The sequence below is a fragment of the Anastrepha ludens genome, chromosome 4, assembly GCF_028408465.1.
Source record: "Anastrepha ludens isolate Willacy chromosome 4, idAnaLude1.1, whole genome shotgun sequence".
In the NCBI taxonomy this organism is placed as follows: Eukaryota; Metazoa; Arthropoda; class Insecta; order Diptera; family Tephritidae; genus Anastrepha; species Anastrepha ludens.
The window spans coordinates 62,884,178-62,911,898 of record NC_071500.1 but is presented as its reverse complement, the minus strand read 5'-3'; the positions used below and the strand labels follow the sequence as shown (position 1 = coordinate 62,911,898).

Here is a 27,721-nt window from a genome sequence, read left to right as displayed (position 1 = left end):
CTCTTTCTAAATAAAATTTAACACCTTGAAGCGCCTGAAATGTTATGGCTTTTCTCAGTCATCTTCGTGTCCTCAAGCTGTCCTCAAATACCGTACGCACCCTGTAGAATCTCTCTGGTTTGATGAATCTAAAACATGCAAAATATTATTGCGCTAAGCAATATTTGTCTGTGTAGGCATAAACCGCGTAAGTCAAACGATTTGCTAAGCTTTGCCGATGATATTCGCAAAAGCCAATTGTATGAAACTGCTATTTCTTAGATCGAATTGAAGGAAAATGAACATCTAGAGCTCTGAAATGACCATTTTCCGCTTTGCAGTTGTCTTGGCAAATTTCTAAATGCTATACTTTTAATGCCGTCACGCAATGCCAATGTCTGTAATAAAGCTTTCTCATACGCCTAAACGCTTATGAGATAAACCATTTTACCATATTTTGATACTTTTTTTAAGTTTAATAATGATCGGCAGTCAGTGACAAACCTACGAGTGTATTTCTGCTCCTCATGGATAAGCTCCTCATAAAAAAATATCTGCCGTTCGGAGTTGGCTTGAAACTGTAGGTCCCTCCATTTGTGGTTTCCAACCATCTAAAACCATCACTGGCGATCGGATTACCATATATTCCGATCATTGCAGTCAGCGCTTATTGGAGCAGTTCACTTCTTACGAGAGCATCGCAAATTGGCTCAATGAATGGATCAAGTCAAAAAAACTCAAATCTTTCGGCAGAGGAATCCGTATGCTGCCTGAAAGATGAAGTAAAGTTGTAGCTTCCAATGGCACATACTTCACATAGTATCATGTATTATTTAATTGTTTCAATAATTCGTAAATTTGGCTAAGAAAGGACGGAAACTTATTCCCGTACCCAATAAATAACACATGGGTTGAAAACCCCCGGGCCTAACACATAGATGGTACTAGCTATGTGTTAGGCCAGAAATTTTCCAAATCCAAATAAGGCGGTAACACCAGAAAATATCAAAAAAATCCACAAAATCGTTTTGAATGATCGAAAAGTGAAGTTGCGTGAGTTAGCTGGCATCGTACAGATTTCAAAAAAACGCGTTGGCTTTATATTGTAAGACCATTTCACTAAGAAAGGTCTGTTCAAAGTGGCCATAAACGGGAACGTCACAATTCAATAATAAAAAAATGGCACAACTATATTACATGAATTGCACTTCGAATTGCTCCCACATCCATCGTATTCACCAGATTTGGCTCCCAGCGACTACTGGCTGTTTGCAAACCTAAAAAAAGTGCTCGCCGGTAAGATATTTCGCACGAATGAAGAGGTTATTGCTGCAACTGGGGCCTGTTTTGAGCCGAAAGATAAATCGTTCTACAAAAGTGGTATTGAAATGTTAGAGCGGGACTGGAATGATTGCGTTATGGGAAATTGCGTTGATAAATAAAGCTGGTTTGAACAAAAACACGGGTCTTTTTTTTTAGGCCCGAGACTTTCAGCCCATGTGTTATATATTATATTTACAAGTATATGCTTTTTTTAAACCGTAACAATATTTCATGTAAATATTTCATGATAACTCATTAACTTATACTACATTTGCATCCCTAATATTGTATTCGTATTAGTATAGCAATTGTTGGTTGATGTAGCATTACACCATATGGCTGAGAATCCACGGCATATAGGAAGCCAAGCGTGTGTAAACCCCAGGAAATCCAACTCGAGCACATTCATACCCATAAGACACTATGCCAATTATGTAATAACAATAAACGCCATCTTCCAGCTAAAGAGACGAAAGAAGGCAAAACAAAGTGAATATTAATAAAAAGTACTCGTATTAGTTGATATGAATGTGCCAAAAAAGTAAAAAAAAGTGAAATGACAATGAACTTTGGCGCCAAATTAATTGACTCATATTCACTCGCTGCGATGTCTAACACTCGACATAACTTCAACAAGAATATTAAAAGTTTTTGTTTATAATTACCATCGGCATCATTAATGGTCCACCGGAATCCCCCTGGCAAGCGTCCGAGTATGAGTTGCCGGCGCAAATGAACTGAATTGAAAGGAAAATACGTCAATTCACAAAGTTTTTTTCCAGTTTCTTTTTTTAATTTTATTTTTTTACATCTGTCACAGTTCGATAGCTTCTCTTTTGGCAAATGCTACGAAGAAATTCAACAATTTACAAAAATGAGTTCGATTTCGCACGAGAACCATATACAAATAATTAAAATCCATCATGAAAATGGTGGATCTGTGCTCACTGGATTTATCGAAATTATTGTATATTTGTATATAACGGAGCTCGAAATAAACTTGGTATAGATATGGATATTTGTTGATATTGATATTTTGTAGTAATTTGGCCGTATAATCGTCCATTTGGATCATTTTCTGTTAAACCATTTGAGAAATAGAATTTATATGAATAAACCAGAAGCAATTGAAGATTGAAAGGTAACCATCGAGCCCCAATTATTTGATACTTAATACATTGAGCACTGTGCCAATATTTCTGATCTTTCCCCTCAGCCGACAAAAAGCGGTCGCTCTCTAAGTATGCGATAATGTAATATTATCAGCGATCAATTCTCTGTTCCTCTTTCAAAAATTAACCGGACAAAAAATATCAATTACGGAATTTCGGAAACAATTGCCTGACTCAGCGAGTAGATGAACAAATTCCACATCGGGACGGAAAAATTGCTCATAAATTACAGAAAAAGGAAGGGCACGTAAGTAAAGTTCGGATATACTGTTCGGATTGTTATGATAACGATTATTTGGATCTAAGAAAGCGAAGAATTTAACAAAAAAAGTTGTTACATTTTGTGACTTCTATACATCCCAGACACACTTTTGCTTAGAATACTTCAATAAAGATCATTAATAGTACTTTTACTACATTCATTCAGGCTACATTTATCTTTTAGCTGTAATACTGTCCGTCCCACTAAAAGTGTAACGACCGGACCGGAGCTGCGCACGGAGAACGATCAATCGGTCAACGTGTTAAACATCATCAAAACTTTTAAGCAAATAATGGTTTTATCGTGCAAGAAACATGAAGAAAAATGGGAACTCATATTCTAAATCAGATGCGTGTATATAAAAACGAAACTCGAACTTGAAAGTCCATGTATACGATGCCTTATTGCCATTTAGTTTAATCTTATGGTATAGGGTGTCTCATTATGACCGACTTTTTTGAATGCCGATGAGGACCCAAAAGAAGTTTGTATAACGATAGAAGAGGGCAAAAAAGTACCTTCGGTCAACACTCAAAAATTCCACGAGTATTTCAACGCATGTCAGTATTGTAGTCATTTTAAATACTGTTTTTTAGTCATAGTAAACATCATAGCATGGGTACCACGAACAATATGAGTGGAGAGCAACTCTTGTCAGCAGGTGCAATGGTATTGACTTGAAAGATGAATAATTTTTAGATTCAGAGCCTAGTTTAAAGCAACATTTGGTAAACAACTGTTATCTGGTATCGTTTACTTCTAGAACCTCATAAGATGAAGATTTTTGGAAGTTTAGAAGATATTTAGGTATTGAACTCACTCAAAAACACAATTCCACATAAGTGACTATGCATGTTTTGGTTGGTGTGGATCTCGTTTTAAGTTCAAGAATTATTTCTGGGTTTGTGGCCACCATATACAGTTTGTGAAGCAAGTACTTTTACATCTTCTAATCTAACGAAATTCAGATATATTGCTCATGAATAATTGTTAATCTTTGGTTTTATTTGACAAAACAAAATAACTCATAAGCCAATATTACAAAATACAGTTATTCGGTTTAAAAGTAACACAAAATCCATCCATCTTCTCTTCTCTCGTTCCCACGACAGTGGGTCGACGTAACCGAAACGACTCGAATTTATATCCGGCCAAGGACTCCCCGTATATGTATGGGGAATGTTTATGCTGCTAAAACAACAACAACATCTTCCCTTCCATATAAAAAATTACCCATTCCTTTGCTGGATCATGGCTGAAAGTCGGTATAACATTTCGCATTTCCAGTGCTTTTTATGGCTGCCTCCACACTCTATTGGGTTCATCATTGTACTTGTAATACAACGTGCTTTAAGTCTCATCGCAGAATACCACGTCTCAGTAGCTATCTCGTTGAGCTAGGTACGTTCAGTGAAAGATAATGCTTTTCAATAGGCTGTGTAAAGAGCAAAGGCTTCTTTCAAGCAATTGTGCTTGTGGAAAACTTAGCGGAATGTTTCATGATCAACTTTCCCCTCACAATCATCTCTAAATTCACTGGAAAATCACATCGAAAATTTGGGGCTACTTTCGTCAACAAAATATATTCGACACGGCCAGATGTTTTCTGTGGTCTGCCATTGGCAAATTTTGATGCCAGCCTATTTTCACTTTTGTGTTAAAAAAAATCCATTCTGATGACTCTTGCACTCTTTCCATTGTTGTATAATTATAATAGACTAACTAAATCACCTCAAACGATGTCCGTTTTCCAATACACGATTCTTTATACTTTACATACGATTTGATATTTTGGTCAATAAATCAATCTTACGATCACTTTTTGACTGATTGCTGACGAACGCGTTTGTAATTATTTAGTGAAATAGCGGTATATCAAATCATCTTAGCCGAAAATAGATACATAAAAACACTTTTTTGAATGCCGAGAGAGGCTTTGTTTTGTTTTTGCTCGCTTTGGTGGATTCAAAGAGTTTGCCGTTACGAAGTACTGGTAACTATTTAGGGCAATGAAATATTTATTTTTGAAAGGCTCTTCAAATTCAAGGTTTAGTTAATAAAAGTGCAAATAACTTCAATATTTTAGTATGTCAAAGCATTTGCTGGACAAGCTGTATGTTTTCTTTCTAAAACCTTCGAAAACATAAATCCAACAATATCAAATCGGATAATCTGATTTGATAACATACATGCGCAGAGTGAGATAACAATTTAGCTATACCCGCGAAACTATCACAATTTCGAAGGCAATGTCACAACACAATGTCAAAATTAAAAGTGCATTTTATGGATGCTCCATACAAATTGTTTAAACATGGGGCAGTTTTGACAGTTGTAATTTAGTGATGGCAAATTAGAGCAAAACTTAAAATGGTTTGTTTAATCGGACTCCTGATAATTATTTACGCATATTTGTAAAGCTCACCTTATCAACAAAAACCATATGTTGAAATATGGATTTATAAGACTGTTCGCAAGTCTGCTGGCTCACTATCGGTACCTGCGCGTCACGCAAAACGTTTGAACTGGGACCCTGAAACTTAACTGCACCCCAACCAGCAACGAACGGATTCATGCCAGCCAAATTCTCTGCGAATCGTGGTCCTTCGGGTAGACAAATTGTGCCAATATATGCTGTAAGAATATATATAGAGAGAACAAGTATACTACATGCAATAAGTATTTTAAAAAATCCCTTTTACTTTGAAACCAACTTTGGCATAATTGTATGAAGAACTTCCTTACCTGTTTCTGGTGCAGGTACAGCCAGTTGTACCAATCCAATATCATTAACTACATGCCTCAAATCATATTGCTCATGAACTATTTTCCGTTCGATAGGTATATTAATGGCACCCACCTCATTCAGGTTACTAATATCATGCGCACCTAGGCGCGCTGTGATAAGCAAAGCACTAATGCAATGTCCAGAAGTTAGAACATAACGGCTCGATATTAAACTACCGGCGCAGAGGAACTTCAGAGCGTCTGGATGGTATTCATCGCGATAGCCCAAAGCGACCATCCATGGGTATGCGCCTAAAATGTATAATAACCACAGTAGTACAATTTATTGAAAATTAATACCATATACCCAGTTATGGTAAGATTTGTACAATTTATAAAAATAAAGAGGCTGACATAATGATAAGGGCATCCCAACATAATGAAATAATTTGACTATATTTCTTTGTTTCCAATTAATTTCATTAAATTAAAAAAATATATATATTTTATTCTATAATAAGCACCACATAAATCGAAATTCTAAATGCAAACTTTTTTAAAATTCATCCAATACTCATCTACATACATACATTCTGTCAAAAAAGTACGGCCAATTATTCAATACAACGCAATATAATTGTTTAATCATCAACATTTATTTTATCGCCTTCAAAATGATTCATCCAGTCATCAAAGCACCTTTTACAAGCGTTTGAGGATATCTCCTTCAGCGAATTCTCCTTAATGGCCTCTATCTGCTCAAAGCGGCGTGCGCGGAGTGCAATTTAAGTTTTGGGAAAAGGAAAAAGTCACAGGGGGCTAACGGGGGGAATACGGAGGTTTTTCGATGTTATTTGTGCAGTGTTTGGTCAAAAAAGTGTTCACCATATGAGCCTTGTGAGACGGTGGGTTATCATGGTGCAAGATCCATGAGTTTTCTTTTCACAAATTGGGAAACGTCTCAAACAACGCATAACTTCCAAATAATATTCTTTATTTACCGTAGAACCATTTCGAGCGAATTCCGAGTGCACAACAAAATGATAATAAAAGAAAACGAGTAGTTTGACTTTCACTTTCTTCTTGGGTTTCGGCTTATGTAGAAAGCTCATATACCCACGTCTCATCACCTGTTATGATGCGATGATGCGCTGGATAAACGTTGGGTCCAAATTCACTTGCCGCATGTCTTCAGCCACCTTCTTCCGATGAATTTTTTGGGCGTCTCATGCCCAATTGATGGTGTAAAATGTTGCAAATTGGTTCATGAGACACGCTAAGGGGACGAGCTACTTCCCTCAAACTTAAATTATGGTTTTCCAGCACCATTTCCTTGACTTTTTCGACGTTTTCATCCGTTGAAGACGTTGATGGGCGACCAGATCGAGGAAAATCTTCCACGACTTCTCGGCCCTCTGCAAAAGTCTTAGACCACTCGTAGGCCCATATTTTTGATAAAGCACATTCGCCATAGGCTTTCTACAAAATTTTCAACAGTTCGGCACACGAGACATAAAATTTAAGACAAATTCTTTGTTCTATATTTTTATCCATAGTGAAAATCGCCGAAAACAAGCTAATTGACAGATCACGCTCGAACTCTGCGACACTATAGAGGACAGTTATACCAACAATCTAGCAAAAAAATGTAGACCTATGTGTAACGCGCGCTTTTTAAATGAACAGTTCCCGATATTTTTTTCACCGAATGTATATAAGTATAAGTAATATAGCTGTAAAACCGTGTATCCATTTTTTTATTTGTTTCTGATTATGAACGATATGTTATAAAAAATTAAATTAATTGGCACTAACAAATATATAAAAATAAAGTAAAAAATGTCAATATGCCGCTTTGGTGCTTTTATATGTAATTTCACGTTTGTCATTACATATATCCGATATTCAGAAGTTGGTTAGGTTTTGATATACAAGTATAAATAAGCACTATGTATGTATAAGCACGTCAGGGAAAATACTCTCTCGTAAATTGAAAAGAGTCGTGAGCTGTTTAACAAAAACACGTATTTCAATACTCCAGCTAGCGTCCAAACTTTTTTATGGTCTTGTTCTTTTTCTTTTCATCTCAATTATTTACTTCGTTCAAGGCAAAAGAGGCTCTTAATTGCATTTAAAGGTTAAGAGCTATTACCTTCACTTCTTAATATAGCTTCAAAACGACACTCGATATTCAGACTAGAAGAAAATTTTCCCAGTTTTGTTGGAGTTGGTTATGTCTCTTGCACTCTTTTGTGGCTTTCGAATGTGGCTTAAAATCAACATGAAGATAGTCTACATCGATTCTTTTTTTTCGTATTGTCGTATTGTATAATACTCGGCAATTGAGTTACATTTTACTCACCTCGTCTTGCCTCCATACCACCTACAACTTTATTTGTATAGGCGGCACTCAAGCCGCAGGCACCTCTTCCCATCGTAGCTGTGTACCGCGTTAGTGCAACAACCATGGAAGCATTAATATTTGGCTCGGAGAATGACAAAATGGGCGAATATATAGGATAAGTAGGATTGTTTGGCAATGGGGCAGGTCCTTTGGAACTTTCTGGTACAAGTATATTCACTGGTGTTGGCTTTAACGCCGGAACTATTTGTGAACTCTCCGTTGGGTTAACTCCTAATGATGTTGGTCTACTTGGATTTGAATTCAGCGATGCAAATTGAAATGTGAAAACATTTGGATTTTTTTGCTGCGTAGCAACGGGATTTTGTAACATATAAGTAGATTTTACTGGCCGTTCTAGACTGCGGGATGTGGCACAACATACCTGGAAATAAAGCAAAGAAAATAAAATGTTAGGTAGAAATAATATTAATAAACTTAAATCTGATAGAAAGAAAGAACGAAGAACGGAAGAGTTGCTCTACACTACATGCGTTGATTTTGCGCAAAAACTGTTTGTTAAACTTCCGGGGCAGGGAATGCAACCTTCCTCCTTCCTAGTGTGATTATATTGTATAATACTTCGTATAACAGTATTCGATAACAGCACGCGTAAGCTTTTATGTATATATGTAAATAAGACGAAATCCCTCCTATTTTCTCATTTAACGGCTCATGGCTCTCAATCAGCTTCAAACAACAAGTCGGTCTGCGAAACTTTCGCTGCTCAATGGAGTATTGTTAGGTATGCATAGGTATGTTTCTATTTTCATAATTTAAATAATATTTTTTTTTTGTAAATATATTACAATTAATAAAACCGGATTTCTCGGTTTTTGTGATGGTTTTGTAAAATGTTTGTATATCTGATTTCATTCATATGGCTACCTCGGTTGATTGTCCAATCATCCAATATCTTATTGCATAATGGCTTCTAATTTGATTCTACAAATGACTCGTATTAATCAACTGAATTGTGTATTGATGGTAAACATAACTTAAAACGAACGAACAGAGTAAAAAAATACCCCGTTACACTGTTTATTGAAAAAGAACTTAATATTGGGTATGGGTTTCCATCCAGGCGTTCTAGACTGCGGGATGTGGCACAACATACCTGGAAATAAAGCAAAGAAAATAAAATGTTAGGTAGAAATAATAATAATAAACTTAAATCTGATAGAAAGAAAGAACGAAGAACGGAAGAGTTGCTCTACACTACATGCGTTGATTTTGCGCAAAAACTGTTTGTTAAACTTCCGGGGCAGGGAATGCAACCTTCCTCCTTCCTAGTGTGATTATATTGTATAATACTTCGTATAACAGTATTCGATAACAGCACGCGTAAGCTTTTATGTATATATGTAAATAAGACGAAATCCCTCCTATTTTCTCATTTAACGGCTCATGGCTCTCAATCAGCTTCAAACAACAAGTCGGTCTGCGAAACTTTCGCTGCTCAATGGAGTATTGTTAGGTATGCATAGGTATGTTTCTATTTTCATAATTTAAATAATATTTTTTTTTTGTAAATATATTACAATTAATAAAACCGGATTTCTCGGTTTTTGTGATGGTTTTGTAAAATGTTTGTATATCTGATTTCATTCATATGGCTACCTCGGTTGATTGTCCAATCATCCAATATCTTATTGCATAATGGCTTCTAATTTGATTCTACAAATGACTCGTATTAATCAACTGAATTGTGTATTGATGGTAAACATAACTTAAAACGAACGAACAGAGTAAAAAAATACCCCGTTACACTGTTTATTGAAAAAGAACTTAATATTGGGTATGGGTTTCCATCCAGGCGAATTCTTAAAAGAATTAAATATTACATGACATTATGTGAAGTATGTGCCATTGGAAGCTAAAACTTCACACCATCTTTCAGGCAGCGTACGGACTCCTCTGACGAAAAATTCGAGTTCTTTTGGCTTGATCTATTCATTGAGCCAGTTTGCGATGCTCTCGTAAGAAGTAAACCGCTCTCCAATGAGGGCTGACTGCATTGATCGGAACAGATGGTAATCCGAAGGTGTAATGTCTGGGGAATACGTCGGATGGGGCAAAATTTCCCAATTCAGTCCCTCTGAATATTTCTGGACCGATAGAGAACAGCCTTCTTCATTATTTTTCGCTGTCGATGAACCTCGTTCACCTGGAAGGCTCTATCTTTCTCGACGCTTGGGGTTATCATAATTGATCAATTTTTCATCGCCACTGACGATGTCATGCAGAAAACCTCTTCTTTTGCGCCGTTCAAGAAAATCGCTCTCCTTCAATTGATGTGGCACCCAGTTACCTGCTTTCTGGACCATTTCCATCGCGTTCAAACGTTTACCGCCGGTAGATCTGACAACATCCAACTCTTTAGGCATATCATCAAGGGTTCGACATGCCTTTTCATCCAATAATTGTTTTAGTTGAGTATCTTCGAAGTTTTGCGGTGCTACTTCGCGATCTTTATCACTTACGTCGAAATTGCCATTTTGGAAATGTCCAAACCACTCTTTACAAGTTGTATTTGATGGAGCGTGATTACCATAAATACTTGCAAATGCTGTTTTTTCGGAACGAACGTAGATATTTTTGACGTCAGATAAAAAAGGATATTTCCGCTTCAAACGAATGTCAACTATTGCGATCGAGATCTCACATATACACCTTCAAAACACCAGTACATTACTAGAGCGTACACAAAAATAGTATAAGCAGCGACACCTGTTTTACGAGGCCGAAAACTTATTCACATACCCAATATTAGTCTGGAACTATTTTATCAATTATTAAATTCATGGCTCTCTTTCACCATTAAACATAAAAGGCGGCTTGTGAACCTTTCGCGTCTCAGCGGAATATTGTTAGGTATGGTTAGGTATGGATAAATATGTTTCTTTTTTATCATTTAAATACTATTTTTAATAGACTCTTATTTATAATTTTTTTTTAAAGAAGCGCTATTTATGAATAAAAATAAGTCAATTTATGCGAAGCGATAACTTAAATTACGAAGAGAGATCAAACTCACTCTCAGATACACCTAAGGTGGCACAAAATTAATCATAAATTAAGTTTTTGAATAACATTTTTACTAAATAAAACAAAAAACGATTTTAAGTGATGAAAGCCTTGGTTTCGACCTTTAAGCGCTCCATTGCTTGTCGGTTGATATACTGCAGCTGTCTAGTTCAAAAGTATTAAATATGATTGACACAGGACGCCATTCCCGATTTTGTGTCACTCTCTATTTATTTTAAAATTACTTAAGGCATCTTTCTGGTCTAGAGATGTGAAAATTGAAGACGTAGAAAAACAATCGGTATCAATTGAAAATCATTTGTATTCGTTTAATTCTTTATTTACAAAAAAAATTATTATTTTCAATCACAATAATAAAAAAATTGCTTTCCCTGACGTAACACATGCCACTGGCGTAACTGATTGGGCTGCTGGTGGCTAACAGATTTACACCAAAAAAAAAATGTTTCTAGTTATTTTATCTGTTTATTGGATAAACAAAAAAAAGATTTTTTTTTTCATATTCTCGCTCTTAAAAATTAGAAAAATTTATTATACCCGCGAGAGCCACAAGTCTACTCAATAACATATTAAAAATTCAAATCAATCGGTCCAGTACTTTTTAAGTAAGTACCAACGCCAACTCGGAAAAAATAGTTTCGAGAAAAACACGTCGTACTCCAAACCGGTCTCGTTTTAAAGAACTGTAAGGTCTAAACTGCAACGAATTTCAATATAAAAATCATAACATAAAAAAAATCGATTTTTTCGAAATTCTTGACCAGAAAGGTGCCATAAAGTAAATGGATTGTTTGGTTTGAATGGAAGTATTTGATACCTTCAACAACACAATACTCACCATGAAATTATTTCCATCAAACCCACACATTGAACTGCTCACAAAATCCTGTAAATCGCTAAAATACGACTTAGTTCTTGAAGCTTCATAGTATTCCTGAATTAATTGAGGACATGAACTCGTAGGTACACAGTTTCCAGCTCTCAAGCTTGAATCAACGCAGCTTTGTGCTAAGTGAAAGCGTGAAAAAATAAAAAGAAAAAAGGATAGATAAAAGATAGAAAGAGAGGCAGAATAAAAATGGGGTCAGTAAAAAATGCATACAAACATTTAAAAATTCTAACCAAACTCGAGGTAGTTAGACAAACGAAAAAAGTAATTAAGGGCCATTTTCATCATTATTTGGTATACGCAATTCATACATAGCCACATACGTGTGTGTGTATTTGTAGTTCCATAGTCACTCTCGTACCATATAATGAATTTTTCGGTGGTACATATATACTTACATAACACAGTAAATGTGTTAGATGGTAAATACGAGCTGACGTAGCCGAATGTGTTGATGCGTGACTACTGTTCGATAGTGACCGGGTTCAAAGCCCCGCGCATGAAACACTAAAATTACAGAAAAATGGTTTTTTCTAATAGCCGTTGCCTCTCCAGACGCTATGTTAAATCACCGAATGTATTTCTGCCATGAAAAAGCTCCTCATAAAAAAATCATTCGCCGACCTAAAACTGTAGGTTTCACAATGTCTATAAGTGCCAATTATATATATATACATATATATATAGTAGGGCGGGTCGATTTAAAAATCGCTCATTGCTCTGTGAAAATCGTATTCTAGGGATCAAAATAAGAAACTTTGCCGAAGGAACCATACCTCTAAAACGAATTCTGATGTTTCCCAATTTGGGTCGAACGAAAAATCCCACTTTGACCCATTTAGAGTGCTCCAATCGAGTCCAAATGTATGACCGACCCCCACTAACTTTGGACGGCCGATCCACCTATGCCAGTGGCACACCCCCTGGAACTCCGCTGGGGGGTTCCCCATACAATCATTTCAAAATATCACCATTTTTGGCCTTTACATGAGAAAAGAAACTAAAAAGTTCGACGCAAATTGGGGGACATCTGAATTCGTTTTAGAGGTATGGTTCCTTCGGCAAAGTTTCTTATTTTGATCCCTAGAATATGATTTTCACAGAGCAATGGGCGATTTTTTGCCTCCCCACAAATCGACCCGGCCTAATATATAGTTAAATTGTTATGTTGTTATATATATATATATATAATATATATATTGAGGATAAAGATCTCCACTATTTTCTAGGTAGCTGGCTGTAGTAATCGATATCTCGTGAAGTATCCATCAAACAATTAAAAGTGATGTTCCTTGTCAAGGTGACATTTCACACTAAACAAATTCGTTTACTGTTTTTTGTTTGTTCCATTTAGTTGTGAGTCACAGGGTTTTAACAATGGAAGTCAACAAAGAGAAAATTCGGTACATTTTACAGTTTTTCTTTGATAAAGGCGAAAATGCAAGCCATGCCGCAGAAATTGTAAATGGTATTTATGGTGCCAATACTGTAAAATCTAATTAAATGTAGTTTGGTTTCGTCGATTCCGTTCAGGCATTTTTGATGTTAAAGAACATTTCGATAAAATCACAGAAATAATCGAAGTTGGCCGGGAGCTTCAAATCGATTATAAAACACTTTTAAAGCATTTGCGCAAAAATTTTAGGCGAAAATAATGGGTTTCTGTTTCCCTAAACTAATATATATACCTATATATACAAGTATATGTACATATACGAGTGGTATAACATACAGTGGATAAATTCTACTACAAATTATATTTTTGTGCCTTTATTATATATAAATTATGTTTATTCAAATGCGTATAGATACTCTCATAAAAACTTAAAATAAATTTTCTTAAAGATACAATTTTAATGTTCTTAAGTAAGGGCATAACTTCATGCCACATTGTAGTGATAAATTATATATTTTTCAACCAAAATTTAAAACTAAGCCTTTTGTTGATTCATTGATTGATAGAGATAAGTATATTAGATATTTATATATTGATTTATACTTCAGACCAAAATTCATATACATATAAAGATGTATATAAGTATGCGTATATACGTATGTATGTATATATGCGTTTGTGTGCATATAAAAATTAAATTCTTCATAATTCACTTTCACATTCACTTTCGCCTCTTCCTACGTCGACGACCATTAAGTGAGCTAAAAACCATCATATCAGAGCCCATGGGCACGGGTCCGTACAAATTTGGAGCATTCGTTGTTGCGCCGGACTGCGCTCTATTAGCAAAGTTAAAATAACCACTTGCTTTCGGTTGTAAATTTGGAGGAGCATTTGCTTGTGTATTTATTGGCATAAATGTCAGACGATCTGACAATTCTCCAGCATTTTGGAATTCCGATGACGCGGGACCTGATCTAGCCAGCAATGGTGTCATTGTCATACCTGGCGCCCCCATCATACCCACCATTCCGCTCAGCCTTGGATCAATGCATGGGCAGTTGGGTATTGGTGACACGTTACCATTCAAGCACGCCAAGGGTTGATCTGGGCACGGCTGCATCGTTGTGACTGTTGGTGCTGTAGGCGAAAATGTTGGTGGGGTAGGCGAAAATGTTGGCACAGTGGGAGGGCCTGCGGTGGTGGTAGTTGTTGTTGTGGTGGTTGTTGTTGAGGTTGTTGTGGAGGCTGTGGAAGGCGTGTTCATTAAAGTACCCGGTGGTAGCATGATAAAAAGGAAGTAACCTATATAAAACGGGCAAATTCCTTTGAGCCCCGCCAGATAGTTCAAAAATGGCCAGAAGTAAAGTTTAAAGCACAGATCGTTCCACATCATGATGATAATGTCAATTTATCCACTTATTACATTACAAAAAATTATGCACGAATTTTGGTATCTGCGCGTGTTGCTCAATGTGTACGCACCGATTTGACTAGACACCTTCACAAGTTACATTAAACTGTTGTAAAGCCATTGGCAACTCGCCAACTATTCCGCATGGTTATTATATTGGTGGGTTGGTTGGTTGATCCGCAAGGTGTGCAGTAATTTCCTGCTTCACATACTCCAAAAATTATATTATTATCCCAAACAAATGGATTTTTTGTTTCGAGTCGTGGTGAACGCATCGTCACCTATTAAATTCAATTATGCATACATATTTAATTAGATGCAGCCATACAGGGCCGCATTTCTTTGTCACTGTAAAGGCCTAACGCTGCCTGCATGTGCATCTACTTATACATTTTGGTATGTGTGGAGCGCATAAAAAGCTAAATTATTGATAAACATATACGCGTCATGACGAGAATTGAATCACTCAGCTAAAATTAATTCTTCAGTTAATGGAACAGTTTAGAATCGGTAATGAAATTTATTGTACGAAGAAAAGTAACACCACTCGAAGTTTTCAATTGACAGGAGGAAAAAATTATTAACGCGCCTTTTAGGAAATTACTTACTTGTTACAGGGCTGTTTCAAAACAATAGTTGTTGCTTACATCTTTCAGTGTTAGTGTCTTTACTGCTCCAAACAGTGTGAATTATATCACTTGTTGGTTCGTGCCCGCGGTTTCGATGCCCGGATTTATACTCGGGTCGTTGCGGTAACCTAGAACCGACTGTCGGAAGAAAAACAGTGTATTAGACCGAGTTGGTCGTCTTACAAAAAGAAAGTAGCAAATTACACCCTGTATTGAGTTCCAGTTGCTATGGAACTATCCCCACAATCATATTTTATAAAACTAAAAGTGCATGCCCTTTGTCAACTTCTTACTGGCATATATTATATATAAAGATACCCGCGCTTATCGCAAGTTTATTTCGGAAGTACGGACTATGTTGCACAAACAGTACCCACATTTATTGAAAAGAAGTTTCAGAAGCAAAACAGCAACACGCCTCTTTGGCCGAAAGTATGCAACTGAATCCAAACTAATGAAAATCAAAGGCGAAGGCCGCTCAATAACTACTCACCCTTAGGATCATATTGGAAGGAAGCATGGTACCGTGGTATAACTTTTCATTTTTTGCGGTATCTTATCGCAGCTCAAACGAAGTATTGGGTGTTACCAAAAAATTATCTTTCCTTAGTATTCACATTTTCATCATAGCACAGAATAAAAACCACATCACCGCTATGATTGTCGTGAAGTCATTGCAACTACAGAGAGAGTGGCATTTTAGTGTGAAATTCTGCTCGTTACGTCACAATCTTTTGTGGGTATGGATTGAATACGAGGGCTGTGGGATCTTTAGTTTCCATGGTCAATTAAATCGTCTATCTTTTTTACACAAATTGCGGTAATCTGGTTATCAGTCTTGGTTACATGAATTGACCGTCTGCGAGCTGCAATTTATCAATCGACTTTTTTATAGATTGCCTAAAACTCCAATGTTATATTTACGATCCATACACAATTCAGGTTATTAAGACGAATTTAATCCCAAGTCATTCGTGGAATGTAACCAGAAACAATTATGCAATAAGATATTGGATAATTGGACAGGCACCGAGTGAATGAAATCTGATATACAAACATTTTCCAAAAGCATCACGAAAAACGAAAACTTGGGTTTTATTTATTTTAATTTATTAAAAAAAAATTTAATTTCAACCATTTTAGCAATTCAACCCAGTTTAAACCAATTATGGGCACATATCGCATCGTATGGCCGAGTCCTCCTATTTGTGGCGTGCGTCTTCATTTGTTGCACAAATAGAAGGACGGACTATTTTAAGTCGAGTCCCTAAGGCGGATGTTGTTTTTGAGGATCTTCTTCATGGTAGAAATACACTCGGAGATTTGCCATTATCTGCCGAGGAACGACCGCTCTTAGAAAAAACTTTTTCTATCATTTTGGTGCTTCATGGACGGAGATTGGAACCTACGCACTTCTGAATGGTAGTCACGCACCAACCCATTCGACTGCGGCGACCGCCATACTAAAATTGTAATTAGTTTCTCTCTGCATAAAAAATTGAGGGATGATGCTGACTTGGGTAATTTATTTTTATTTTGATTTGAAGTTAATTCATATTTATTATGATTTAAGCGCCATTTCTGAATTTTTGCTAAATCCAGTCATGTTTCAAAAGCCACTCATTTGTTCTATTATTTTTAGCTCTAGACATAAATTTTACTGATTAAAATCATTATTTCACGCATGACGGTTTATTGAAGAACAAAGTGTTTATTTGATCAAATTAAAAAAAAAAATCGGCAATCGTTTTTTTTTTTCATACATACATACAGGGGTATATGGAAAATCAAATTTATTGATGCTCGTAGCTGGTTTACCCGTTTCGTGTTTGTATAGCGTTTTGTAATCGCTGTTAGAATGTGGTTCCATTCACACTTGTACGAGTAAATACATAGGTACCCGTTTGGAAAACGCTGGCAAAAGGCGACAAAGTTACCGAAGTTGGCGCGCAAAACAGCGGCTGTAGGATATGTTGTGTGGTATGAAGCTCCATTCTGTCCTAACAAAAGATCGTCAAAATTCTCTCAAAACGTGGATTTAGAATGGATCTATAACCAAAGTGTCACTGTGCAGGAAAGCTTTCAAAAGAACTGGGCCAATCATACCACCATATCGAAATTTAAGACAAAAAACTAACACTTTCTGCCGATGCATACAGTGGCTTCTTAATAAATTTGGCAATTTTGTTTGTCAGAACAATTATATATTATATGCATATCAGGGTGTTTCGTTACCGACTACAAAAGTTTTAAGGCTACATTCTGCAATTAATTTCATAGCGAAAGAGACCTTAACCTTGGGTACAACTGGAACGCCCTTGGAATGACAGCCTTTTTAATTTTTAGATTTTCTAACTGTAAGGATGTGTCTAAAAAAGACCATATCTCTCGATGAACAAACCTTATGCTTATGATTAATTTGTTTCTTTCGAAAGCTAAAAAAATTATTACTAGATCGCGTTGAAAATGTCCGTTTTTTGTCAAACACTTAAAACCAGCGAACAAAAAAAATATTTGTAATAAAAATAAAATTCCTCCATTACACTGTTTATCGAAAAAACTAAATTGCAGCTGTTTTAAAATTGATAAAATATGATAAAAAAAAATAAATATATTTTAGGAGCAAAAAGTTGTTGTTTGATCTTGGCCTTGCTTTGCAAAGTTCCCTACCGTTTGTTGTTTTTATCAAATTTACAGAAGCGTTAGTTCTTTGTGATTTTAAGACCATAAATGGGAGCACTTATTGTTTTATATCGCTAGCAAAGGGCAGATGCTTTTTTTATGATTAGCTTTTTAATGGCAGAAATACATTCAGAGGTTTGTCATTGCATACTGAGGGGCGACCGCTATTTTAAACTTTTTTCTACCATTTTAGGTTTCAAGCAAACCCGCTGCCAATATAAAATTTCATTTCATCCAGAAATTATTTTCAATAAAACATTCTACGCATGGACGACACAGCATTCACTTTGGAAATAAAGTTGTTTAGAGGGTATGATACTTTGGAAATAAATTTACATTAAAGTTGTTTAGAGGGTATGATACTAACGAACAATCAAGTTTTTGAGCAAGAAAAACTATTAAGATAAAAATAATTAGTGAACTCACATATAGTGCTACACGACTTGTCTACTTCGTAACTATTTATTTCAATAAAAAACTTTTAATTGGACCATTACGTATATAAATGGAATAAGCCACCAAGTGTGACTATATAAAACAAAAAACCACCCGATAATGGCATCGAATTCGACTAGCCGATGAGTCATGATACTGCGGTAGATTGGGGCCAGTTGGCTTTCCCATAGGGGCTGTATGTACATACGTTTAATTACATAATATGCAGTATACATTTTTGTGTTGTTGAAGCTTAGCGTAATTAAAAATAGAAAATTTTAAGCGTATTTGATGATTTGATCGGTGAAGTTCCAACAATTATTTTCTTTACACCTTGTTGAGATAAAATGTTTACCCTTTTTTTAAATAAATATTTACCTCGCTGAATTGAGGATTCAATATTAATTGAAATTTTATCGCACCATCCATTCACAAGGTGGACCCGCCCATAAAAAATGTTCGAAGAAAGAAGTAAAAGCAGCTATAAAAAAGCTTAAAACAAAGAAAGCCTGGAATATGATCTCATCACAGAAGAAGTACTTAAACAACTGCTAGATGAAGGAATCTTCTTTCTCACGTACATATATGTATATACAACTCTATCTGTCTCTATTAACTTGTTTTGAAACTCAATACTGTAATCATACCCAAAAATAATGTTAGAAAAATTTTGGTATGCACCTCGACAGGCCTACATGGAAAACATATATTTTCACTAAACGTAAGGCACTTGAAAGCAAACTCCGAAATCTATACTGGTTCCTTAATCGAAATTCCCATGCTTCTCTCAAAAGCAAATTCTCACTCTACACAGCCTTATTAAAACCAATATGGACCTACGGCATACAGTTTTGAGGCACTGTAGCCAATTCTAACATCGAAATACTCAAAAGGTTCTAATCGGAAACACTTACAGTGATTACAAATGCATATTATATCATAAATACCCAAATCAATTGTGAGCTCAAATTTCTCACCATTGGGTGTTTTCCATGGATGTCTACCTAGTATAATGTCTCAGTTTTAAGTATAAGTATAAGTATTAAGTATAGCTGAATGTTAGAAAACATATTGTAATAAATACATTGATTAAAATATTTATATATTTCCAGCTAAAATTTGTTAAATAACTCTAGAAACTACTTCGCTCATATTTTTTATTTCAAAGTTCGAATTGTGAAAGGTTATTCCAAGCACAAGGGGGTTGTGGTAATACTATGTAAATTACTACAACTGATTTTTCATACTTAAGCTTTTTTATTTCGAAATAAGGGAAAATTTAAACAGATTTTCATTGCAAAATTTGCCTTTATTGCATTTGATATCAGGAAAGAAGGAAAAATTATGGGGGACTTAATAATTATTAGTAAATTTTTAACATCTGTAGACTTACATACTTCGTATATGTTTATGTTAGAACTACATAGTTATATTGATGCCCTATGTCGCATGAGAGGGCGGCCGCTATAGCCTTGTGAACGTAGATTCGAGTCTCGGTGAAACACCAAAATGCAGGAACAGTTTTTTCTAATAGCGGTCACCCCTCAGCAGGCGAGTGCATTTCTGCCATGAAAAAAAAGCTCCTCACAAAAAATATCTGCCGTTCGGAGTCGGCCTGAAACTGTAGGTCCCTCCATTTGTGGAACAACATCAAGACGTACACCACAATTAAAAAGAGGAGCTCGGCTAAACACCCAGAAGAAGTAAGAACGAGTTGTAGAAATTCGAAAATACATTTTGTATACTTGACGAAAGATGTCCTAAATTTTGAATATAATCTAATTTTTAATATTCATAATGTTAAAAACTGTCGTACTACTCCTTCATCAAACAAAGTTTGCAGAATCGCCTGTAAAACTTCAAAGTTATTGATTAAGTATTTTCGATTTACATCTTTAAAAATTCCGAAGTCGAGGTGCTGCTCTTTTCAGACGGCATTTAATGTTTTTTTATTTTAAAATTTTGTTCTAAACTTAGTATGAAGTGATAAACGCACAGTTTTATACACTCTTATAAAAAATAGTTGTGGAAAAATCGAAATTTTTGTCGGTTATAGGCAATTGTCGATAAGCTATTGTATTTTTTCAGCTTAAGAGCCGATAAGTATACAAAAACAGAGCTAACATAGGCTTAAGTAAAAAAATAATTAAATTCCCTTTATGATGAAATATTTTCGTGACATTCGCGACAAGGTATATAAACTGATTCGCCCCTGGAGTCGCAAAGTTTCGTTAGCTACATATGTACACATGATCAGTAAGTGAAAGCCGAGCTAGCAACATTCTCTAGATTTGAGGTGTAAATTTGATTCTCCCTTTTCACTTTCTTACATTATATGATAAATACAATCGAATCCATGAGTTCATGGAGAAAGCTTTGTACTCCTTAATATAAATCAAAGTGGCTTTCTATAAAACTGAATGGATCAATGCACTCTGGACTAGTTTAATATGATTAGCAAATATAAGTTAGAACCCGTATCTTTGAGAGCGGATACGTTACTCCCAATAAAATGTATGTCTTTGAAGATCAAATAACATTTTCTCCCAAATGTCATTATGTTCACATGACTCTTCTCGGATTCTGTAGATTTGCCTACACCATTGCACTCCAATGCGCGATGTATTAATTTGTCGTATGCTACCGTGAGTAATTTCGTGAAATGTAAAAGATCGCCACAGTTAATACATCCTTTCGCTGCTGAATTCGAGTTTGGAGCAGCCTTGTTTAAAGACGAGGATTGCACCAGGCCTTTATTATATGTTAATTGAATCCATTTAGATTTTCAACCTGATACAGGTTGTACTTATTTGCTTCGAAATCTTGTATTCCCTCAATGTAGTACTGGACAGTAATATATTTTTCCAGGTTTACCGACATACCGATCTCCATCATCACATATAAGCATTCGCGAAGGTATTCATCTGGACGTTTACGACGACTTTAGAGATCACGATAAACTTTGATTGCTGATAAGATAGTACGAAACTCCTTGTACAACGCTGTTGTGAACGCAACACTAATTATTTATTTCGCCTTGGCTTCTCAGGAATAACTTAGCTGCACCTTTCAAAAATTGGTTGGCATTTGAAATTCTTCCTAATGTACGGCCAGGGCACATACTCGTACATTTTATTAAATTAGAAGCAAGTGGTCAAAGAAAAGTTTTGCACGCAGGGTTCATTTAACGCATATTTCAATATATTTTTAATAATAGCCTATAATGAAGGAGTCAAACAAACAGTGGAAGATTCGCTTCGAAATTAGCTTTTTATAGATATGAGTTACTAAGAGAGCACACTTTATAAAAAAAAAGAGAGGGCTGCAGGTGGGCCTAGGCCTACGGCTACCTGACCACTATAGTGGCTTCACAAGCAAGGCGCAGGATAGTACAACGGATTGCTCTCTACTCAGACAGTCAAGCTGCCATTAAATTTCTGCAGAGCACTAATTTATCCAAAGTAGCAATTGAACTTAGAGCTATTCTAAGCGGTGGATCACGAATGTTATCTGGGACCCTGAATACAAAGGTATGCCTGAAAAACGCATAACGGATGAGCCGGCTAGAAGGGGAACAGATTTGTCCAGTATATGAGCGTCCTCCATTCTCACGCACTAAACTTCAGATTAGGTCGGTCTGCTTCGCGCAGGCAAGTGCTGAGCCCACTTGTGAGGGGACTAGACCGGTCTGACCTAGCATGAATAAAAACAGAACAGAGTCCCTCAACAATCTTGACCGGCCTTGTGTTAGTACAGTGCCTTGTGTCATTAACGGGCACAGGCTTATGGAAACACACGGGGAGCGTATAGAGTTTCCCTCGAATGGATCCTGCCGCATCTACAGCAGCAAGAAGGAAGTGGAGAGTGTTGCGCACTTTCTCTGCCACTGTCTCGCTCTTGCTACAACACGGCATCGCTGCCTAAAATCTTACTTCTTTGGATGTCTGAAAGACCTGGAATCTCTAACTATCCAAAATGTGCCATCGTTTATTAGAGAGACAAATTGATGTAACCACATCGGGAATTAGAGGAGGAGATCAAAAGCAACTGGTTGTGATACCTCCAGGCCTTAGTGGGGCCTCCCACAACCTCATGGAGAGTAATAGTAACCATAACCTACCTCAACAAAACGTGTGTAAAATTACTTTGGCATCGGCGAACAGTGAATTATCAATATTATAGGCCTTTACCCTACACAACACATTGGCAAATAGTACACACATTGGACATACATAGATACATTAGAAATATTAGTTCATGGGGTGCAGAATTTTTTATTCAATTAAAAAATATAATTTTCACTTACATTTACTGATTCGTAATCCACTTAAAATACAAGATATTAAGAATACACTGCATTTCACAGTAAAAGTACACACTTTCTGTGGCATTTATGAAAAAAATGAAGACTAGATTTTATTAGATAAAATGGTCCTTATTCTCTAAAATATTAAAACTGAATAGCGCTAAAAGTTATCAACAACCGATTCACACTGAATTTTTAAACATTTAAATAGTGAACAACTGAGGGGATCACCGAAATACCTATGTACGTACATACCCAATGGAAAATACTAACATTATTATTAAAAAAAAAGAACAACGATATAATAAAAATGATGCCAATAATTAGACATTTAATTTGTCGCAACTGGCTACACACTGCCATGAAATCACTTGCACGTATGTATATAATTATGTGTAACTTTGTTTATTGCTACGATTAAAATGATAATAGAAAAAAATGTAAATCGTATTACAATAAAAAACAGGCCGTGGTGACGTATAAAAAAAACCAATTAAAACTGGAGGCTGTAATGTCATTAACTTTGAAAGGACTTAACAGGTGTCAACGAATTAAAAAAACTCACTACCGCCATTTGTATACAAAAAACAGCTGACGGATCCGTTGAAATTTGTGTAATAAATGTTTGCTACAATTCAATATTAAAATGTATGACACAGTTGTCAATAATACTGACATGAAATCCAGTTAAACCTGTGTATTTAAAACAATTGCACACCTTTTTAGAAACACCAAGATGCCCTCCCGAACGTCAAGAGCAAAGTAAAAATTAGAGCTACTTTTGAACAAAAATTTCATGAGTATTTAGCTGATAGCTTTGATGTTTTTGCTACTGATGTTTCGGTGTTGGCCAACTCGGTTGGCTGAAGAGTCTGGCATCAGAACAAAAAAGAAAGTTTTGGTTTTCAAATAGAATGTTGCGCATCCTCCACCTTTGGGGAATTATGTACATTGTTAAGGACATTAGATGCTGCATATCAGGCACGCGCGGGCAAAGTATTTATCTTCTCGAACAATCAACAATTAAAAAACAATTACTCCAGTAATCACTGTATCGCTCTGTTTGACGCGGAGCTCTGAGAGTTTCAATTCTCAAATGTTCATGTGGTGTGGTCTACGAGTCATTCTTGTATGCCGATTATTGAAAAGGCAGATCAAATTGCAAACGAAGCAGCAAAAAATGGCAGTGCCATCGAGGCTCAAGATACTGTCGAAGAAGCTTTGAGAATGCTTCACAGTAGTATTTTCTCTGAATGGTACGATGGATTACGGTCATCTGCAAGTAATCGACCTAACCTTTTTGCACAAATTTTCCCAAAGTTAGCAGCAAAGGCCTCAATATTAAACTTATAAAACTTAACAAAAGAATATTGATTGGCCACTCTTACGATGGCAGTTACTTACGCCTGATTCATGCCATCGACTCGGAGCTTTGAGAGTGCGGAGAAGTAAACCAAGTTTTTATTGTGTCAGACTTAATCCAATAAGGAGTAAGTATAAACTATTCGATAACTGTAAAGGCTTTAAATCACATGCAAATGAAAAGTCCACAGTAAATTTGCTTTCATTTATTGAAAAAGCCAATATTGAACTTTAGCATTGCCTTAGTGATCTAGCGATCGTTGGAATACCCTGGCGTTATGTGGATTTTCATCCCACCATTTAAACAAAAGTTAAAAAAAAATACAATATTTCGCTTTTTTTTGTTTGTGTTCTGTTAAAAGTTGAGGAAAAATTATGAAAAATACTCAATTTAGTGCTTTTTTATTCCAAGTAAAAAAAATCCAGGAACAAGCACTCCAAAGTTAACTGAAATGGCCAAAAAGGATTTATAGGTATGACCAGCCATCAGAAACTGTTCGAAAAATACAGAGAGAAGCAAAGTTAAATGGCAGAATGGCCCAAAGTCTTGAAATTGAAGATGACTTTCGCTTTTATCAAGATAACGACCCTAAGCACAAGTTACAAATAATTGAAAAAAATAGTTAATATATATTTATCCCCATGTTGTTGAAACTCCTGCACAACTAAAGGTCGGGTTTGAAGGCAATTATAATATTGGGTATAGGAATAAGTTTCCGCCCTCTCTTAGCCAAAGTTACGAGTTATTAAAACAATTTAATAATTCGTGATATTATTTGAAGTATGTGCCATTGGAAGCTACAACTTTAATCCATCTTTCAGGCAGCGTACGGATTCATCTCACGAAAAATGCGAGTTTGACTTGATCCATTCATTGAACCAGTTTGCAATACTCTCATAAGCAGTGAAACGCTCTCCAATAAGGGCTGATTGCATTGATCGGAACAGAGGGTAATCCGAAGGTACAATGTCTGGGGAATACGACGGATCGGGCAGGATTTCCCAATTCAGTCCCTTGACCGATTTTGCAACGTGTAGCCTGGAGTTGTTATGCAGCAAAATCTGTTTGTCATGTCTACCGTCCCATTCCGGTCGGGTTTCTTTGAGAGCTTTAGCATTAGCTTCAGTCGGTAACGATCGCCAGTGATGGTTTAAGGAGTTCATGATAGATGGCACCCTTATGATTCCACCAGATGTACAATATAACCTTGAAGCATGAATATTTTTTTAGCTATCGATGGACCTGGTTCACCTTGCAGGCTCCAACGTTTTCGACGCTTAGGGTTATCATAATTGATCTATTTTTCATCACCAGTGACGATGTGATGGAGAAAAACTTTTATTTCTGTCGATCAAGAGGCATCTCAAACGTGACCAAACGTCTCTCGATATCCCTCTCTTTCAATCGATGTGGCACCCAGTTACCTGCTTCTGGACCATTGCCATCGCGTGCAAACGTTTACCGACGGTTAATCTACCAACGCCCAACTCTCTAAACATATCATCATCTTCATCAAGAATTTTAGTAGCTGAGTATCTTCGAATTTTTTCGGTACTCCTTCGCGATCTTTATCACTCACGACGAAATTGCCACTTTGGAAGTGTCGAAACCACTCTTTACAAATTGTATTTGATGGAGCATGATTACTGTAAATTTTTCAGCAGGACTTTTCTTTAAAAGGTAATAATGAAGCATGACTTCCCCAAAATGCTGTTTTTTCGGGATGAACATGGACATTTTTGATGTCAGAAAAAAGGATATTTACGCATCAAATGGATGTCAACTACTGCGATATATATATACAATTTATTATTTGCTGCATTCTTCTGTATCCGATCTGCTAAAAGAACACCCGAAATCGGTTATATTTTACGTTTACTTACAGTTGCTCCATTTTGGCTTTTATTTTATTTGCGTATCCAGCAGTTGAACGTTGCGTTCTAATTCACACGAATACATACAAGGAGATAGCAGTAGTGCAAAAATAAAATTGGCATATTTTCTTGGTTTTTGCCATTTGGTGGTTTGAGTGTCAAAATTTCAATCAAAATGTGAACAAACAAGCGGATAAAAAAACAAAAAACCAGAGCACCTTGTCATTGAAACCACCAACTTGCAAGGAAAAAACAAATTAGCTCTTCTTTTCCTAGTATGGGCCTTTAGCTGTAATTTCGCTAGTACTTTACAGCGACTTACACAGAGTAGACTCTTTTTTTTTACTTTACAACACTATTAATCGCAAGTAGTTATGCACCTTCAATTCAACCCCTCAATTATGAGCTCAAGTAGGATATTTTATGTTGCTGCTTTCCACGTAAATCGCAAATTTTCTAGAGTTCTTGTAAAGGTCGGATGCTAGAAATAAGTAGCTATTACTACTTACTCGGAATGGTAAAAAATGCTCCTCACAAAAACTGTAGGCCCTTCCATTTCTGGAACAACATCAAGACGCACGCCACAAATAGGAGGAGGAGCTCGGCCAAATACCCATTAAAGGGTGTAAGCCCCAATTATATGTATGTATATATAACGAATTCTAAAACTTACATTATATATACTTAAATGTTTATATGTATGTATCTACACACATTTTGACCTCTTATTACAAAAATAACATTGGCAATGGCAACTCAATTCCAGTTATTGACTCCACAGCTAATTTAATTGCAATTTAAACTGAAAAAAATAATGAATCTACTTATACATAAATAATATATGTATATTCCACCAAATTATTTGCAATCACTTGTTGAAAATATAAAGCTTTTTCATTTCAAGTGGGTTAGAGAAAATTGTACGCAAATATTTCTACTGGCATGCATTCATAAGTATTTTATTAGTAGTAGTTATTTTACATTTATTTATGTGTATACATTTATTGGTAAAATAATAAATTTTTCATACGTTTTATATAGCTTTTTTAATGCTTTGAAAACAGAACTAATGCCGACTACCCCAAATTAATAATTAAACATATGCATAATTAATATCCAATATATTTATTTGAGCACTGATTAAAGGTGTTTAGCTGAAATCTAAATTTTACTCTCGATGTTTACAGTCAAGAAAAAGTTGCGCCTGGGCCTATAAGATATAAAGCATATGAATGACAAAAATATATATTAGAATTGCCAACCAATTAAAATCACTCATACGCCCCACACGTCATACCTGAACAAAGCGAAATATTTCCAGGAGCATCTCATTTGAGGTCTTACAGTTACCACTAGGCTGTGCATCGAAGAAACCAGCTGTACCACTGCCCACACTACTACTGCTACCCACCGAACGTTTGCCCCAATCTGGCGAGAAGGTCAGCTGCAAGTATAAAATATCTGTTTTATTTGACATTTCCTTGGAAATTGTTCGTATTAAGTCCAAGCACCTGACAATTGGCTACAGCCAAGACCAGCAGGAACATAGCCACAAAAACTTGTGTACGTGTTGAGATCATCTTTGAAACTATGCTTAACGATGCTAGGACGATGTGATTTTATTGAGGCTTTTATAAGGAGAGGACAGCGCTCAATAGCGCCTCCGAGTAAGTGTATAAGTATATCCTTGCCATCTTTAGCGTTAATTGTCTGCATTTTCAATTAGCTGTGCATTTTTTTGGCTTCGTTGATAATAAAGGGTGGATGACGAATTCGAATTGTGTTAAAAATAGCAAATAGCAAAGAGCGAAGTACATGCGG

General features: G+C 36.0%; 3 protein-coding genes across 4 annotated transcripts; all 3 read right to left on the bottom strand.

The window, feature by feature from the left end:
* Window positions 1–1,466: 1,466 nt before the first annotated feature.
* Window positions 1,467–22,812, bottom strand: LOC128861565 (venom serine protease Bi-VSP-like). Its single transcript, XM_054099796.1, has 7 exons — window positions 22,664–22,812; window positions 11,751–11,920; window positions 7,826–8,249; window positions 5,482–5,775; window positions 5,162–5,370; window positions 1,968–2,039; window positions 1,467–1,763 (listed from the first exon to the last, which is right to left on the bottom strand). The coding sequence occupies exons 1-7, from the start codon at window positions 22,746–22,748 to the stop codon at window positions 1,629–1,631; spliced, it is 1,389 nt and encodes a 462-aa protein (XP_053955771.1). The 5' UTR covers window positions 22,749–22,812; the 3' UTR covers window positions 1,467–1,628.
* LOC128861566 (uncharacterized) lies at window positions 13,743–14,785 on the bottom strand. Of its 2 annotated transcripts, XM_054099798.1 has the most exons (2): window positions 14,503–14,785; window positions 13,743–14,445 (listed from the first exon to the last, which is right to left on the bottom strand). In XM_054099798.1, the coding sequence occupies exons 1-2, from the start codon at window positions 14,591–14,593 to the stop codon at window positions 13,919–13,921; spliced, it is 618 nt and encodes a 205-aa protein (XP_053955773.1). In that variant the 5' UTR covers window positions 14,594–14,785; the 3' UTR covers window positions 13,743–13,918. The 2 variants fall into 2 exon arrangements, with proteins under 2 accessions (XP_053955773.1, XP_053955772.1); XM_054099797.1 differs by having other exon boundaries at window positions 13,743–14,785.
* A 4,033-nt stretch (window positions 22,813–26,845) lies between the features above and the next one.
* LOC128861563 (adipokinetic hormone) lies at window positions 26,846–27,497 on the bottom strand. The gene is made up of 3 exons (XM_054099794.1): window positions 27,412–27,497; window positions 27,198–27,344; window positions 26,846–27,110 (listed from the first exon to the last, which is right to left on the bottom strand). The coding sequence occupies exons 1-3, from the start codon at window positions 27,478–27,480 to the stop codon at window positions 27,069–27,071; spliced, it is 258 nt and encodes an 85-aa protein (XP_053955769.1). The 5' UTR covers window positions 27,481–27,497; the 3' UTR covers window positions 26,846–27,068.
* Between the last annotated feature and the right edge of the window lie 224 nt (window positions 27,498–27,721).

Coding starts and splice junctions, on each gene's coding strand:
- LOC128861565 (XM_054099796.1), bottom strand. CDS start 22,748: ATGCCACAGAAAGTGTGTACTTTTACTGTGAAATGCAGTGTATTCTTA. Junction 8,250..11,750: donor TTGATGGAAATAATTTCATG/GTGAGTATTGTG, acceptor CTTTATTTCCAG/GTATGTTGTGCCACATCCCG. Junction 5,371..5,481: donor TGTACCTGCACCAGAAACAG/GTAAGGAAGTTC, acceptor ATATTCTTACAG/CATATATTGGCACAATTTGT.
- LOC128861566 (XM_054099797.1), bottom strand. CDS start 14,593: ATGATGTGGAACGATCTGTGCTTTAAACTTTACTTCTGGCCATTTTTG.
- LOC128861563 (XM_054099794.1), bottom strand. CDS start 27,480: ATGATCTCAACACGTACACAAGTTTTTGTGGCTATGTTCCTGCTGGTC. Junction 27,345..27,411: donor TGGCTGTAGCCAATTGTCAG/GTGCTTGGACTT, acceptor TTATACTTGCAG/CTGACCTTCTCGCCAGATTG. Junction 27,111..27,197: donor AAATATTTCGCTTTGTTCAG/GTATGACGTGTG, acceptor TATATCTTATAG/GCCCAGGCGCAACTTTTTCT.